Source organism: Beta vulgaris, chromosome 3, assembly GCF_026745355.1.
Source record: "Beta vulgaris subsp. vulgaris cultivar EL10 chromosome 3, EL10.2, whole genome shotgun sequence".
Taxonomy (NCBI): Eukaryota; Viridiplantae; Streptophyta; class Magnoliopsida; order Caryophyllales; family Amaranthaceae; genus Beta; species Beta vulgaris.
Window position 1 is genome coordinate 3,340,893 of NC_079204.1, and position 15,430 is coordinate 3,356,322.

Here is a 15,430-nt window from a genome sequence, read left to right on the forward strand (position 1 = left end):
CAATGGTAAAACTAAGTAAAGCTAGCTTTACTTTTTGCTAGACCAACCAAAACCAACCCCATTGCTCCTGCTCTCAGGGCACATGCCTTTTACTAGTCTAGTACACAATTTTTAACACTGATCGTGCGGTCATGCGCATTAGCTTCCTAGGAATCTTCCATCTCAATCGTTCGTTGCAGATCTCTTTTCTCCATTTGGTTGGTCTAATCAAAATTCACCACACGACCATTATTTTCTGACACAAATTAAAATCTGCCTCCCACAGGTTTCGAACTAGGGTTTCCCTTTATTGCTAAACAAACTTCACTAATCTAGTTCGCTGCGCAGTTTTGAACTCGCGATCTATCTCTCTCATAAAATCATATTTATTCACCGCAAAGTTCCCTGAACTTCTTCAATTCGCCGGAAAAATTCAAATGTCACCGGCGACGCCGTTTCAAGTCGCTTCGCTCGTAACTCCGCCGTCGTTTCCAAACGCCGTCGTTTGGTCCGACGACAACTTGATCGCCGTTGCTACTGGCGACATTGTTACTATTCTGGTATATAAATTTCCAAAATATTTTCACTTTTTTTTCCGGTTTTTTTTTTTTTTGGTTTTCGGAAAAAAAAAGTTGAAATAGTTGAATTTTGGTTGAATTTCAGAATCCAGAAAATCCTCAAAGTCCTCGAGGTGTGATCACTCTTACTCCGGGGAAGCCTTTTCCTGTTGGTGTCATTGATAAAACAGGTAAATAGGCTACATCTTTTTTTTTTTTTTTTTTTTTTTTGCAATTATATCTAATTTTTGGTTGCTAATTTTACTTAGTTTGATTAATTGATGTGTTTACACTAAAGTTTTGTATGCAACTGAGTTTATGTTAGTACTTGATTTGCTTAATGTACTACTATTAGTTGATGATCAAGACTAGCTTGAATTGTTTAATGTACTATTGGTTCATCTCACCTGATTTAGAGGCTTCTTTTAGCAATAATTAGTTCAGATAAGTTAAGTTTATGTAAGTTGATTTTAGGACCTATAAGCTCACGTAAATTAAGTCGAGGGTTGCTAAGGTTTGTCGAAGTTCAATTGACAACTATAATAAGTTCTGATAAGTTCAAATGAGTTAAGTTGAAGGCAAATAAGTTCGGCTCAGGGTAGGGTAAATTGATTAAGACTGGTATAAATAAATGAAGATAGGAAAAGGAGAGATCACTCTTAGAGATCAGTTTGAGTTTTCGAGCTCGCATCTTGTAGACTCTGGCTAATGTTCAGCTTGCACTCGAACTTGAGCTCCAGTAACTTGCTGCAAAGTGAGCACAACTTTAAGTCACAGTATTCCTGCAATTAGTAAGACTTGATAATGGATGAACAAACAAATGAAGAATAAAATTACATGTGTAAGATTATTGTTTTCTCTCCTTTTATTTCTTTTGGATTTTCGTTATCGTTAATTTAAGTATAGATTGCATAAGTGTGTGATGAGTGGATCTTTGAGATCCTATTATTATTATGATTAAATTGGTGAAAACCACAAGTTAACTAAATTTATCATTCACGGAAATAGCAGTAAAATAATAGTCAATCCTGATTTCGCGAGTGGATCCTGGGCTTCAGCTCATTTCGTAAAGGTTTTAAGCCGAGAGCATCACTCAATCAAATCCCAGCTTGAAACCTTCACGAGTCAAGCTGACGGGCTCCATTTTTAAAACTCAATAACCTTGTAAAAAGACTCGAATTTTGTCTGATTTTCAGGCTTGGCTCATCTCGTATTACTTGAATTTGACCAAGTATGTGATTCTGAAGCATGATCCAATGACACTTTGATTGATTTCACCAAAAACAATGCAGATTTATTCTCTGGTTGCTTACTGCCTACTCGTTTATCTCGAGATCGCCAGCCTTGTGTTCGATCTCTTTCATGGTCACCTGTTGGATTCACTCCTCACAATGGGTATGAAACTTTACCATCGTCAATTTAAATGTCTTCTTTTTCTATTACATTTATATTACAAGTATTATAACCGATGAAAATGCATAATGCAGTGATTTTTCCAGCTTAGGTAATGGGACATCTTATGTGTATATTTTTCTTGTACTATGTTCCAGATGCTTGCTTGCTGTTTGCTCTGCTGAAGGGAGTGTTAAAGTATACCGCCAACCTTATTGCGAGTTCCAAGCTGAATGGGTAGAGGTATGCAACTAAGCACTTTAAATTTAAAAGGCTTTACAGGGAATCTAAGTCGCTAAAGGGTGAAATCTTTGGTCAGAACTACTGTTCGAGTGTCTATATGTCATTTGCTAATCGAACCGTTGGAGTACCTATAATAATGCACATAGCATATTGTAGAGGTCTATAGGGAGAAGGCAGTGTGGGGTGCAGTGGAGCGGCCAAAAGAAATTCTAGTGGATTATAGATGCATTGCATCTGCTTGCTCTCTAGGCATGGCGATTCTTTAGACCCGCTCTGTGGTTTTTGCCGAAACAAAATCTATTTTCTAATTTTTTATTGAAGGAAATTTAAAGAAATGGCTTGTCAGAAGGTAGTATCAAGGCATACTGCTAGTTGTGGACCATCGTTGTCATTGCAACAAGGTGTTAACCATTTTTTTTCGAGTGTTAATCTATTTATATTTCATCTCCATTGCTCACTCGGATGTGTTCTGGAGGAAGCCCACAGTCTCTGTCACAGCCTGATAGGTCCCGAAGCCCTCTCTTTGAAGGCGTAATTATTCTTGACTCTGACACTATTATTCGGCATGTTTGCTGTTGTTACACCAGGTACTGGACATCTCAGAGATGCTGCATGTATATTTATCTAAGATCAACTATGACGAGCCTGAAGCTCCCTCCGGTGTGTTTGATGTGAGTTAGTTCAGTTTCTATTTTATCAGATTCCCTGCATTGTTATTATTGTGAATTAATTCCCATCTGTAATTTCTGAGTGTCTACTTTATCTCTATGCCGACCAGGATTCATGTGGTCAAAGAACCAACGATTATACTGCTGCTGGTAAAATAAACTCCACTTCAAGGAAACAATATAAAAGAAAAAGAGAGTATGTGTTTCTTTCATTGTTTGATGTGATTGATCCTTTCTCGACATCAGTCTCTTGGCTATAGTTTTTCGCTACCCGATTGTTCTTATACTATGTTCATGCATGGGTACTTATAAAGTGTTTACTGTCTTTTTCTGAGACATCTATTCTGCTTATGTCTAGCCTCTATTAATGTTTATATAAATGGATGTTTCACTGCAGTTTGGACCTCGACTATCCAGGAGACATTGATGCAACAAATGCTGACTCTCTTAGTGGTATGGTGAAAGCTGTGGCAGAGTCAGTAGTTTTCAGTTCAACTATGCAAGAGGGTTCATCAGTGGAGGTTGCGCAGCATTTTCGTTGCTGAATTTCTTTGCATAAACCATCTTCTTACATATTGAAATTGCTTACATGCAGATCTTAAATTTATAGGTCTTCAAGATGGATGGTGGACATAATGTCTGGGTTGCTGGTAGGTTACAGCGGTTAGAAGGTCCAATGGCTCTTGTCCACTTTCATGAAATAGATTCAAATGGTATATATGTTAGAATATATTTATTTTCTGTACAATTACAACATATCATGTCTTAAGCTAAATGAATTTCATATGTTTTCCTAGAATCTCAATGCTGTGTTAATTCACCTTAGGAGAACCGCAGTGGCTAAAGATGGATTCTGTAAGCAATGTGCACAACAAACTGAACAATTCCGGTGTGCCTGCAACTGATAGGGAGTACAATTTTCCAAATATTCGTCCTTCTATGGATGTGGGCCGTCTGCCTGAACAGATATTGTTTCCAAAGTGTAGTGAAGTAGGTGAAATTCTAGAAGTTGGGCAACTAGTTGAAGCTTGGAGTAGAGATAGGTAAATATTAGGCGGAGTCCTCTTGAGTCTCAGTGATTTTGTGAATCTAACATCATTAATTTTGCTGTCTCTTCTATATATCTGTGCTCACTGCTCTTTCAACGTCTATCTAATCAGTATTATATGGACAGTTTTTTTTTTTTTTGAGTGAAAATTACGGTAGTTTCTAATTCTCGGTATGTGGAAATTTTGCAGGAAGCTCTGTAACACAGTGGCTTGATGTTAGTTAAGCTATACTAGCCATAGATGCCTAAGCATATTTGATAAAGTTCAATTTTTTGTGCTGCTGAGTGCTGATACCTCTGCTATATATATACAAGATACCTGTTTGATATAAAACTATTGGTAGATTTACAATCTTAAGTTGATTTCTAACATTTCTTTTGCTTAGGAAAACTTTGATTTGCTTTTAGATGACTGACCACATAGCATTTAGGATACCCCGGTTTTCTGAGAGGTGATAGGATTGGGCCATTTAGGATGCACTGCTTCAGATATCATGTGAGTGCAGGATATTCTTTGTTTGGTGGTTTGGTTTTTTCAACTTAAACTAAGTTCGTGTTCCCCACTTCCACAGTACTCATTGGTTATCATTCTATGTTTGTCATCACTTTGTTGTCCTTTTTTGAGTGACTCAATTCATTCTCCCTGTTTTCTTGTCTCGTTCAGTTTGTTTACTTTTTCCCTCTTTTTTTTGGGTGGAGGGGGTGCTCGTCTCATAAAGCTAGTGTTCTTCATTTTGGCAGTTCCTGCGTCAAACAGTGAGTTTGTATGTTAATTCACTAGAGAAAAGCTTCTGGTGATCAATGGTACGAAACTGTGTAACTTTTAACGAATTTTGCTTCAGAAAAAGAAATAGTACTCAGTGCAGCAACGTGGCAATTTTTGGGTGGAGAGCTCATTGAGACAAGATACTTCTAGAAAGCAAAATAAGGTTTAGACTTTAGATTTGAGGAGAAATAAATTACCATCAGGAGGTTCCTGTTGTTTGTTGTTATCACTTATCACTACTCATTAGTGGAGTCTTTTTTTTTCTTCCTATTTTGGGATAGCAGGGATGACAAATTAATGAGACTTTCTATGTGGTAGTCCCATATGGATAAATGAATGATTTGGTGTATATCTTTGTTTAAGTGATTCCAGCTGTTTATTGCTTTAAGAATGTGTTTTCTCTTATGATCTGATGCTTGAACGATAAAATTTGATTATAATGATCTGTGTTTCTCCTGTTGATTTTTCATATGGATGCTATACATGTACTTAATCTGTAAGTGCAAGTCACCTTTGTCAGTGCTGTCTCAAACATACTGCTCAAGTTCGATAACTTTTGCAGATGGCTCGAAGGAGTTTTTGCGGGTTTTACTAATGGGGGTCCACTGGTCAAATTCAGTGGTAAGTTTATAATTTGAGTTAAATATTGACACTTTGTATGAATGAATTTAGTGCTCTTCAGGTCAATTAACGAGTTATTGGCACCAGAAGGCAGAAGTTGTATTGATCCTGTATCTTCTTGTGCTATTACTTGTGAAAGTATCTCCTGTGATAGGAACACAAGAATATAAAATAGGGTCACAAGATTATAATATAGACTTAGAATATCTGAGGTGTTAAGCTGTGATTGGATAACATGATGGACTATTACAATTTACGGAAGTAATCATGTGGAGGAAGAATAATAAAGATGGATTTAAATCAACGTCTTCTTGCACTATTTTCACTTAAAGGAGAGGTAAAATTGTAGTTTATGTAACTCAGTATTATGGCTGATAGACAAGATTTTTTCTTGATCTTTTCTTTGAGATCTGTGGTTCTGCAAATCCATTGAAAGTCAATCGAGGGTTGAGAGGAGAGGGGAATATACCTTATTTTATCAATTTGCATGAATTCCAAGACGTCAGTTTTTTCAGTTAACTAGTTACTTTGTTGAAATATCTTTCCGAATTTCTTCTACTGCTTCATGATCAGGAGATGCAGAGGCTGTGGTATTAAATTCTAGTCATGTTAGGTTAGCACCATTGTGGATTGCAGAACAAAAATCATGGAAAGTTACTTTTGTCCGGCTACATGAGCAGGAATCGCCAGAGGTACAGTATTCCTTCTTTTTGTTTCAGTTTAATTCTTATAAATTTTCCATTTTCTTTGAAGTCTGCAACTCTGCATACAAGGTGTTACAGGCTTACAGCATCTGACTCAGTCTTGTTTGATACATACAAGAAAAGCTGGATAGACTAATTGCTTTTTTAGCTGCTTGTGATAATTTACCTTCGTGAATGTTAAATTTCTTTTGTTATCCCTGATAGTTAATGAACCTTTCTGAAGAATAAAAGGAATAGAAAAGGTGCTAAATTTCCGCTCAAAAAGAAAAAAAGGTGCTAAATTTTTTGTGTATTGTGAATGAGGTAATACCTTGCAGCCAGGGGCAGAACCAGGATCTTATTTTAGAGGTGACCAAAAGTTTGTTATGTACTTTTAGGTGGGGGACCAAGTAAAAGTTTTACCTCTTTAGAAAAATTTCAACAAATTTTACATAATAATTCTATAAAAAAAAATCAAAATTTGAGGAATGCCTGGGCTCCTGCTCGCATCCCCTATGTTCTGCACTCCCTACCCCTGTTTGCAGTGCTTGTTTTCTAAAAATCAATATAGGATGGGTATCTACTTGTTAAACTTCAATTCCAAATACACTTATCTGAATTGTTTAGCGTTAATCAACTAAAATCTAATTTTCAATGCTCTTTTACAAACCACTTTTTAATGTAATAATGTACTATTAACAAATGATCATAAAGACCCCTGTTTATATTCTCAATGCATTTAATACTTGTGGTTATGAGAGTATCGGGATACAAAACCAGCTATACTGGCTTTCGCTATAGTATATTATATAGATCTGCGAGAGCAAGTGCATTTTTACCATGCCTTTGATCTGCTTGTGAAAGTCCCTTGTAACATAATTTTAGTCCTGTATATGCTTCCAACTTAAGGTGTTTTCTTTGCGGCGATTGATGGACATCAATTACTTGGCAGGTAGTCATGAAGATACCTGAAAATGTGAACCATTCTTCTCAAATGGGTCTTTCAGACGAAGACAGAATGACTTTTTCCAAGAGGACTCTAAAAAACTGCACCAAAAATTTATTGACTGCTCGTCAATATGCTTCACGCTCTTCTATGCTGGCATCATTAGTTGTTGCATGGTCTTCACAGCTACAGATGTCTGCAAAGGATCCTGAGAATTTTTATGATTGCTATTGTCTACTAGCTGTAGGAACAAAGTCTGGAAGTATTTCAATTTGGAAGATCCATAGATCAGCATGCTACTCTGTGGAGCATTGTGATGATCCAGTAAACACGACTTTTACGGGAGTCATTCAGGCTCATGATGCATGGGTGACTGCACTGAGCTGGGGCTTTCTTGCCTCTGATTCAAGTCCGCAGGTTTTATTGGCTTCTGGTTGTTGTGATGGCAGGTGGGTTCTGTTTGATCTGTGATTGTGCTCCATGCATTACTTAAATGTGATCAATAATATGAACGGATTTTCAGTGTAAGGATCTGGTCTGCATATATCTGTGATCTCAAGAAGTTGACTGATGCTGAGCAGAATCCCTTCTTTCTATTGAATGAGGTCCATTTTCACTTATTCTGGAACTTGATATCCTTATTATATGAAGTAGTTATTCAGCGTCTCATTCACTATATTCATCTCCATTAATTTTTGATAGGTTTCGGCTGGCGATAATATTCTTGTGTCAGCACTTTCTCTATATGTTCCAGCTCAATCTCCACGGAAAATTCTGTTAGCTGTGGGAAAAGGATCTGGATCTTTTCAATTATGGACATGTAATATAAAGGTCAAGAGCGCAAACAAAGTTGGATCATATGATGCTCATGTCCAAGCTGTACGTTTCTTTTTTCAGTGGTTTCAACATTCCCTTTTATGTTCATTAAGCATTGAACTAAGGTAATTCATTCTTTACATTTCAGGTCACAGGTTTAGCCTGGGCATTTGACGGACGCTGTTTATATAGTTGCAGCCAGGTACTATATTAATGAATTTGCCTATCAGGGAGACTTTTTGACTCCCTTGTCATCTTCTTGAAATCATCAGGCGCTGCTGAAATGACGCATATTTGCTTGAAATGAAAGTTGGAACTTTCTTTTATTATGTAGCTGCAGCTGTAAATAATCTTGGCAGATGTGAATTATGGAAAGAGGAGAAAGATAATTGTCTGCTTCTAGGACTTGTTCAGTGCGGTGTAGTGACTATTGGAATTAAAAATTATAGTTACATTGAACTACAGGTTTCTTATGTTAATGGCATCTCATAAATATAGGAATTTACTTACCTAGGGTACTACTGAAGTGCAAATTAGGGAAAAGTAATTCCAGAAGTGGCTAGTATTCTAAATTAGCCATGTATTTCTGCTTGGCTAGACAATTACGGGTTAGTTTGTAGATTGGGTTTTGGTTCCCTAAGCATAGAGACTTTGAGCCTGATGCATGGAATCAATAAATTAAGAAATGGTTAATATAATAAAGATAATCAATTAGTTACCAATTATTGTCTCAATTTATTTTCATTCATTTGATCATGTCTTTAGTAAGGATATATTCTTCAAAAACATATTAATTCTAGGTGCTGAACAACTAATGACACAAGTTATTTGATGTCTGGATGTAGCATTACCTTTTCAATGTGTAAAAGAAAAATCATATTATACTACATTTGAGATATTGCATTAATATATGATAGCATAATTCCTTTCAAAGCAATTAGATATATTTTAAATCAATCACGTTCATCCAAGATTCTTTTTATTTTCGCCTTGTACACTGATCGTTGTTGCTACAATTGTGTAATGAACTGGATTCGGGACAGTTTAATACGAGTAGATGAAGATGATTTTGGTTGATAGAAATGGAAATTATAGGAAAATGTAGAACATTTATCAAGTTTTTCTAGTAGTGACTTGACACACTCCCAAGCTAACCACTAAAATAAACTCTCAATAATTTTCTTCATGCCATATTCTCTCATTAATCCCCTATATTTATAGAGCTTACTCACTTGCTTTCTCTCGAAGATAGACTAAATATTTGTATTTATAATATACCCCCTCCCCTATACCCAATGCATAATTGTACCATAGAATTTCATGTATGTGAACGCTGAGTAAATAAGAAAATATAGGGATGAAATTTAGAATAGTAAAATAAGGTTTTGGATTACATAATACTTCCTCCGTTTCTCAATGAGTGAAACATAGAGAAAGTGGGGGAAAACCGAACCTAGAGAGAGTTAGGATGTCAACAAAGTAAGGTAATTGAAGGAGTTCATCAAAGTGCTTTTATAGGGGCTTATTTGTATTTTCTTTTTCCCCTCTCAAGCTTCGTGTCACTTAGTGTGGCATTTCCATATAAGGGAAGTGTGTCATTTATTAAGAAATGGAGGAAGCATTATACTACTAAGATCCTCACGACATTATCAATCTTCAGTTGAATCTAAAATATAACGGAATATATGTTTATTCTTTGTCATACATAGTAAAATTGGTGATATGCAATGGCAAGAAATAGTATTATATATAACATAAAATGTAAAGTTCGTATTTTTTGAGGAATTTCCTTATTGCAGAAATTACCGTTTTACCCATCAAATTGAGTATGCATTGGTGAGAGTTGCATTTTTGTTTTTCTTTCCTTGGAAATTAAATAAGAACTGAGCTATATACTACTCCTCTGAAATTAATTTCATTAAAACCTCATGCTTCTTGTGAAGTTTAACTTCCACGAGTTTAGAACTTACAAAGGGATATTTAGGGTATAGATGTGTTCTTTTCTCCCCCCCCCCCTCCCCAACCAATAGAATGTCTAGATACAACTGAAAAGTAGGAGAGCTGCTGTGCAATTGTTGTAGCTTAACATTGTATCTCTTTGATATTAGTGAATGATATTTTTTGCTGTTAATGTAGGATAATTCGTTGCATGGATGGATATATCATAAGGGCTCTGTGTCTGAAGTGTCTGTTCCATCGAACAGTCTTGGAACAAGAAGTTTTTCTGATGTATGATTTTCCGAAATCCTGACATGTTTACTATGGCCCAGATTGTCACTTTATATATTAAACATTAATATTGAGTGCTAATGACAGCTGAACAATTTCTAAACTTCTTTTGGGCAGCTTCCTTCCGTGTCAGACTCATGTTATGGGGTGGCAATTTCACCTGGAAATTTGGCACTTGCTGTGGTATGAACTTTTATCTCCCTGTTATCCTATACTCTAAAGCTATCCCATTTATAATGCATAAGTTCCTCCTAAGTCCTAACAATTAATTGCTTTCATATATGCTAAAGAAGCCTTTTTGCTCCTCTCCCGACATTCGCGTTGCTACATTCCTGCTTGAAGTTGCTGTCATTCCTCAATAGAGAACCAGTTTCTGCAATAACCAGTCTCAGTATCTAATTCTCGTGTAGCTTTTCTCAATCACTTTCGTAGTCATGTTATTTTACAGTTGAAGAATAGTTGTCTGTGATGTGCCGGCAAAATCCGTTTGAAATCGAATTGCTATAATTTTTTTTCAGCTTGTCTATATCAAAAGCAAGTAGCTCGTGTACTTTTTATTATTATGAAATTGATTTTCCAGATTTGGAAAATGTGATTTGTCAGTGCATATAAACGTAGACTACAATGAATATGGCCTATCTTTATATAATAGAGGGAGTACCATGTGCATGGTGTAGGGGAATCAACTGAAGGTGGGGAAATGAGTTACTTGTCTTTTTGGAACAACCTGGTCAACTCATATGGTCTATTATTATTATTTACATTACTCCCCCGTCCCAAAATGATCTGAACATTTGTTGGGTCACGTATTTTAAGTTGATAAGTTGTGTGGTTGTCAAATCTTATTTTATTGAAAAAGATGTGATAGGAGTTGGTGAGGTATTTTTTTATCGGAGGAAAGAGAAAGTTGGGTAACTTTTTATTGATAAAGGTAGAGTGTGGGCCAAACAAGTGTAAAAGAAATAATATAGTAAATTAGTGATAGTGGGAACATGCCATAAATGGAAGTGTTTAAACTAATTATAAAAGGAAAGTTTTTGGACGGAGGGAGTACTTTATTATAATGTTACAGTCAAAGGATTCATTGGCTTGTTTGTGGGCCAGTTTGAGGCATGAATCTAAACACTAACTGAACATTTTACCTTCTTTTCAGGCACGCAGATTTGATGCTGGACAGTTAGATAATATGTACCAGAAAAGGTACTACTGCTTCTGATTATTCTTTCGGTGTTTCCAGTGGTAACTTACATAGTTCATACGAGGGGAAGCGATATGAGGGGAGAGTAATCCAGAAAAGGAAATGTCATATTATGTTTGACCGTAGTAAGCAATTCAGTTCGTTTTCCTTACAGGTAATTTGGTTATTTTTCTAAATAATAGAAAGAAAAACCACCTTTCGCTGCATATGGTTTCCTTTTAGAACCTTAACCTTATGCTCGTCTCTCTTTCCTCGTGTAACAAAAGAAATTGAATTACAACTTCACAATTACCTAGAGATTTGTTACAGTGGTCTGGAGTCGGTCCCAAACCTTTGCTAACACAATATGTTCGAATGAATTCTCTCTCTACCTCTCTCTCCTTTTTTTATTTCTATCTGTTGCATCTTTCCTACCATCCTAACCAACTTGCCACGTCACTTCCCTTCTTAACCGAGTTACATGTAACTACCATATTATTCTTTTTGCTACACGTAGCATAAATAAGGGAGACAGCGGGTCGAGGCTGATCCATGACGTCCTCCAAAACATTTAGCTCTGTAGGCGATAGTTTGTTTACTATCTCTTTCCTGTATTTCAGTGCTCTTGCATTTATAGCTTCAGCACCTTGGATTTTGTCTCACGTTTTCAGATTTAGATATCAAATGATATTACATCTTTTTACCTGTCAGTGTTTCTGCTGTTATCTTTTTTATTTGGTGAGCACTCTTCCCATAACATTGCTGGTTTGCTGTCACATGCTACTAGTGCCTAGTTATTCCCTCTGTTTCTGTCACCCCTGAAGAAGATTCCAAAATATTGAAATTAACGTGTTCGCACTGCAAGATAGCAATTTGCATTTGTCTTTTATGTCTAGGAATGCTTGTGCTATGAAAATGAAGAACTGCATATGAGGAAACGAACTGTGTAAAACTGCTGTCATTTTTCTAAGTCCCGTGGCTGGGTGGTTTGCGAAATTGTTGGGCATGAGAAAGGCAAGTGAAGGCAAGAAATATATTAAAATGCGTGAAGCTTGTATTAGGATGCATTACTGTTGATTTCATATATTTGTAGCATGCGACATTGTTATTACTTATAACTATATGTCTAGCATGTGAAAAGATAGATGCCTTGCTTTAAATATGCAGGACTCAGAGGGCGGCGGTTGAGTTCTTCTGGATCGGAGGTCAGCAAGTGAACTTTCCATCATCTTTGAGCTTAGAGCGTGATGTCGAAGGGTGCTCTGGTTTTACCAAGGAAGAGCTAGGATATTGGGGATCCAAGCTATTGTGGGGTCTAAAGCAGTACGAGTGCCCCAACAAACATCTGGTTCTTTGGGATATTGTTGCTGCTTTGTCAGCTTTCAAGCCATGTGCCCCTAGGTTTATCAAGCACATAATACTGCAGTGGCTGAAGCTGTTACTTGAGGATATTTTGGATCCACCTATTAAAGAGATCTTGCCGGACATGCAAAAATATATGTCAAACATCAGTTCTCGGCAGTTGCACCTGCTCAATATTTTCTGTAGACGTGTTATAGCATCCTCTGGATATGAGTCTGTTAAAGCTTTTGCTAAACCAGCTAAGTTAGTGGAGTTATATGGGGAAGACGAGCAACAGTGGATGGCCATGATGCTAAATTGTGAGAAAGAACTCAGGGAGAGGCTTTTGGGTTTGAGTCTATCTACTGTTCTTCGTCGTATATCTGGGTCGGCCACGAAAACAGAGTTTGGGTTGTGGAATCCTGTTGGAATTTCTCTGATGGTCAAGTGGGTCATTCAAAATCAAGATCATGTGAGCCATCAATTAAGGCTTCTTGTATCTGAAATTGAAGGGATAGGTGCAAGGTATTTTCTCCATTTTTTTTTTTGCTGCTGAAATTTGCATCTTGTTTTGTTCTGCACAAACTGAATATAATTGACTTGAAGTCTTAAATTGTGCGTTCTATGCAATGGCAGATGGATTGTTGGCTGCTGCTTTGTACTAATAACATTGCTTTAAGTCTCCAGTCATGCCTTGCCCATGTTGAATTTGTTATTTCTATGAAATTTTTAGGAGATGATCCATTTTGTGCTTGTATATAGTGCTTGAAGTTCTTTATTCATCTGCTTCCTGGTCTATTTGTAAAAGCTTTAAACTAGTCATGTGTATATTGCTGTTAAATGACCTTTCATGTTATAGTTGTATGAACTTTATTTTGTGAGTTTTCATTGTTGCGGAAACAGAAGAAACCAAATCAAAGGAAAGAAAAAAAGAGAGGGATAAGGGGAATAATTGTGGTCTACATTGTGAAAACTACAATGTTTTCTGTGGCATGATAGGTGCTAGTGTAATTGTCATTTGCAGTTCCTTTGACTACTTTAGTCTTTATGCTGCTGTTGTTTGCTCTATCGAATAATATTTGGCGGAGTGTATTTAGGTCCCACCCGAACCACTCTCCTGTTTACTGGTCTTTTCTAATATACTTATTACCGGGTAATATTCACTCTAAAACAGGCTGCAGAACGTGAGCGATTACAGTGCAGAAGAAGAGCTGTGTAGCATATGTTCAGCGAGCGTTCCTTTTGAGTCTCCAGAAATCGCATCCTGCAAAGGTAGTGAGCAGGAAGCTATTCAGAAGCATAAACTCACTCGTTGTGCCGTGTCTATGAAGGTTTGTCCCCTTACCACTTTATGGTTTTGCATGTGCTGTCGAAGACATGCTTCTAAATTGCCACCGCACCAGTTATTCACAATGAATAAATATCCTTCGGATTTTCCGTCATTTATCAAACCAGTGATAAATAACCTGTTACCTTGTCCCTTGTGTCCCTTCTGTGGGATATCTCTACAAAGACTACAGCCAGACTTTCTACTATCTTTATCACCTGTATAGCCTAATTTGTTATCAATAACTAGTCTGTATAATGTGCCTACAATACAAGTAATGATAGCATTTCTTGTCACAAGTGGTTTCTGTTGTTTCTGGTAGTGTATACTAGTGATGACAATTTGTATGAATTATGACAAATAAGATGAGTAGTTTCACCAGGTAGTGTCCAATTGTAATTTGGCTCTGAGGAAATGCCATTTGTGTATATCATTGATAATTGTTCATGGGTATCTTTCAAGTTGACATTAAGGCTCCGTTTGGTAGGGCGTAAAACGTTTTCCCGGAAAACTATTTTCCTCTATTTTTAGTTTTACATTGTTTGGTTGGCAAAAGAGTGTAAAACCATTTTCCTTTGGGGTAAAATTACTCCCCCAATGATGGAAAACCATTTTCCTTTCAAAATGAAGGGAAAATTATTTTCCTTATCTCTCTTGTACACTCCTCTCACTACCTCCTTACTTTCCCTTTCATTTTCCTTTCATTTCCTCATTTTTCTTACATGTAACCAAACAACGGAAAACTAATTTTGGAATTGTGCTTTCCATTGTAAATTGTTTTCCATGAAAATCATTTTACACTGAAAATATTTTACGCCCTACCAAACAGAGCCTAACTGTTTTGAAATGTTCCTTTATGGTGTAGTATTTTTCACGTTTCCTTAATTCCTTGTATTTGGGTTGATAGTGCTAGTTTGGATTTTTGTTAGGTCTAAGTGTAAAACTACAATCTTATGCATATGAGGTCACATTTCAGTCATACCTTTCCAAGAGTTGTCTTTTTTGGTGAAAATACTGAACTCTATATTTTATTGTGTCTTATGAAGGCTTAAGATCACGAGTATGATTTCTTCATGTCACTGAGGTTGCATGTAGAACGACATGATATTCCTATCTCTATCCCTTCTCTTTTTTTTTTTTCTTCTTTCAACCTTTTTATTCAATGTCAAAAGTATCAATAGATAAATATTTATCCACTAATGTACTATCTCTTGAAGAGAAATTGAGAATAATTAATACTCCCTCCGTTTTTTTTAGATGTAACATATTGACTTTGGGCACTATTTATCCATTACACTTTGACCACTAATTGTTATTTATACATAAGAAAAAATATAGTCATGTGGGATCTTGTTTGATTCGTCACGGTATGTACTTTCCAAATATATATTTTTTATAATTTTTACTTTTATACAATTGGAGATATTATCGGTCAAAGTTGTGCCTCGGCAAATGTGAAAAGTCCAATATTACATCTAAAAAAAACGGAGGGAGTATGAACTTGTTTTTAAAAAATATCATTATTTTCTTTTTCTTCGTTCAACCTTTTCATTTCATGTCAAAATTCAGTCATATTATATTTTTCTCGTATATTTTTTCACTATATTTATTCCATGTCATTAAGGTTGCATGTAGAA

At 36.2% G+C, this 15,430-nt stretch overlaps 1 protein-coding gene across 1 annotated transcript; it reads left to right on the forward strand.

Moving 5' to 3' along the window:
• The first annotated feature begins 265 nt into the window (after positions 1-265).
• Positions 266-14,259, forward strand: LOC104883335 (hypothetical protein). Its single transcript, XM_010667834.4, has 20 exons — positions 266-539; positions 643-727; positions 1,829-1,931; positions 2,087-2,171; positions 2,759-2,842; positions 2,950-3,035; positions 3,237-3,360; positions 3,450-3,552; positions 3,666-3,882; positions 5,216-5,274; positions 5,848-5,966; positions 6,910-7,352; positions 7,427-7,508; positions 7,606-7,782; positions 7,868-7,921; positions 9,856-9,948; positions 10,066-10,131; positions 11,102-11,148; positions 12,293-12,991; positions 13,641-14,259. The coding sequence occupies exons 1-20, from the start codon at positions 417-419 to the stop codon at positions 14,017-14,019; spliced, it is 3,228 nt and encodes a 1,075-aa protein (XP_010666136.1). The 5' UTR covers positions 266-416; the 3' UTR covers positions 14,020-14,259.
• The last annotated feature ends 1,171 nt before the right edge of the window (positions 14,260-15,430 follow it).

Coding starts and splice junctions, on each gene's coding strand:
- LOC104883335 (XM_010667834.4), top strand. CDS start 417: ATGTCACCGGCGACGCCGTTTCAAGTCGCTTCGCTCGTAACTCCGCCG. Junction 7,353..7,426: donor TCTGGTTGTTGTGATGGCAG/GTGGGTTCTGTT, acceptor ACGGATTTTCAG/TGTAAGGATCTGGTCTGCAT. Junction 10,132..11,101: donor GAAATTTGGCACTTGCTGTG/GTATGAACTTTT, acceptor CCTTCTTTTCAG/GCACGCAGATTTGATGCTGG.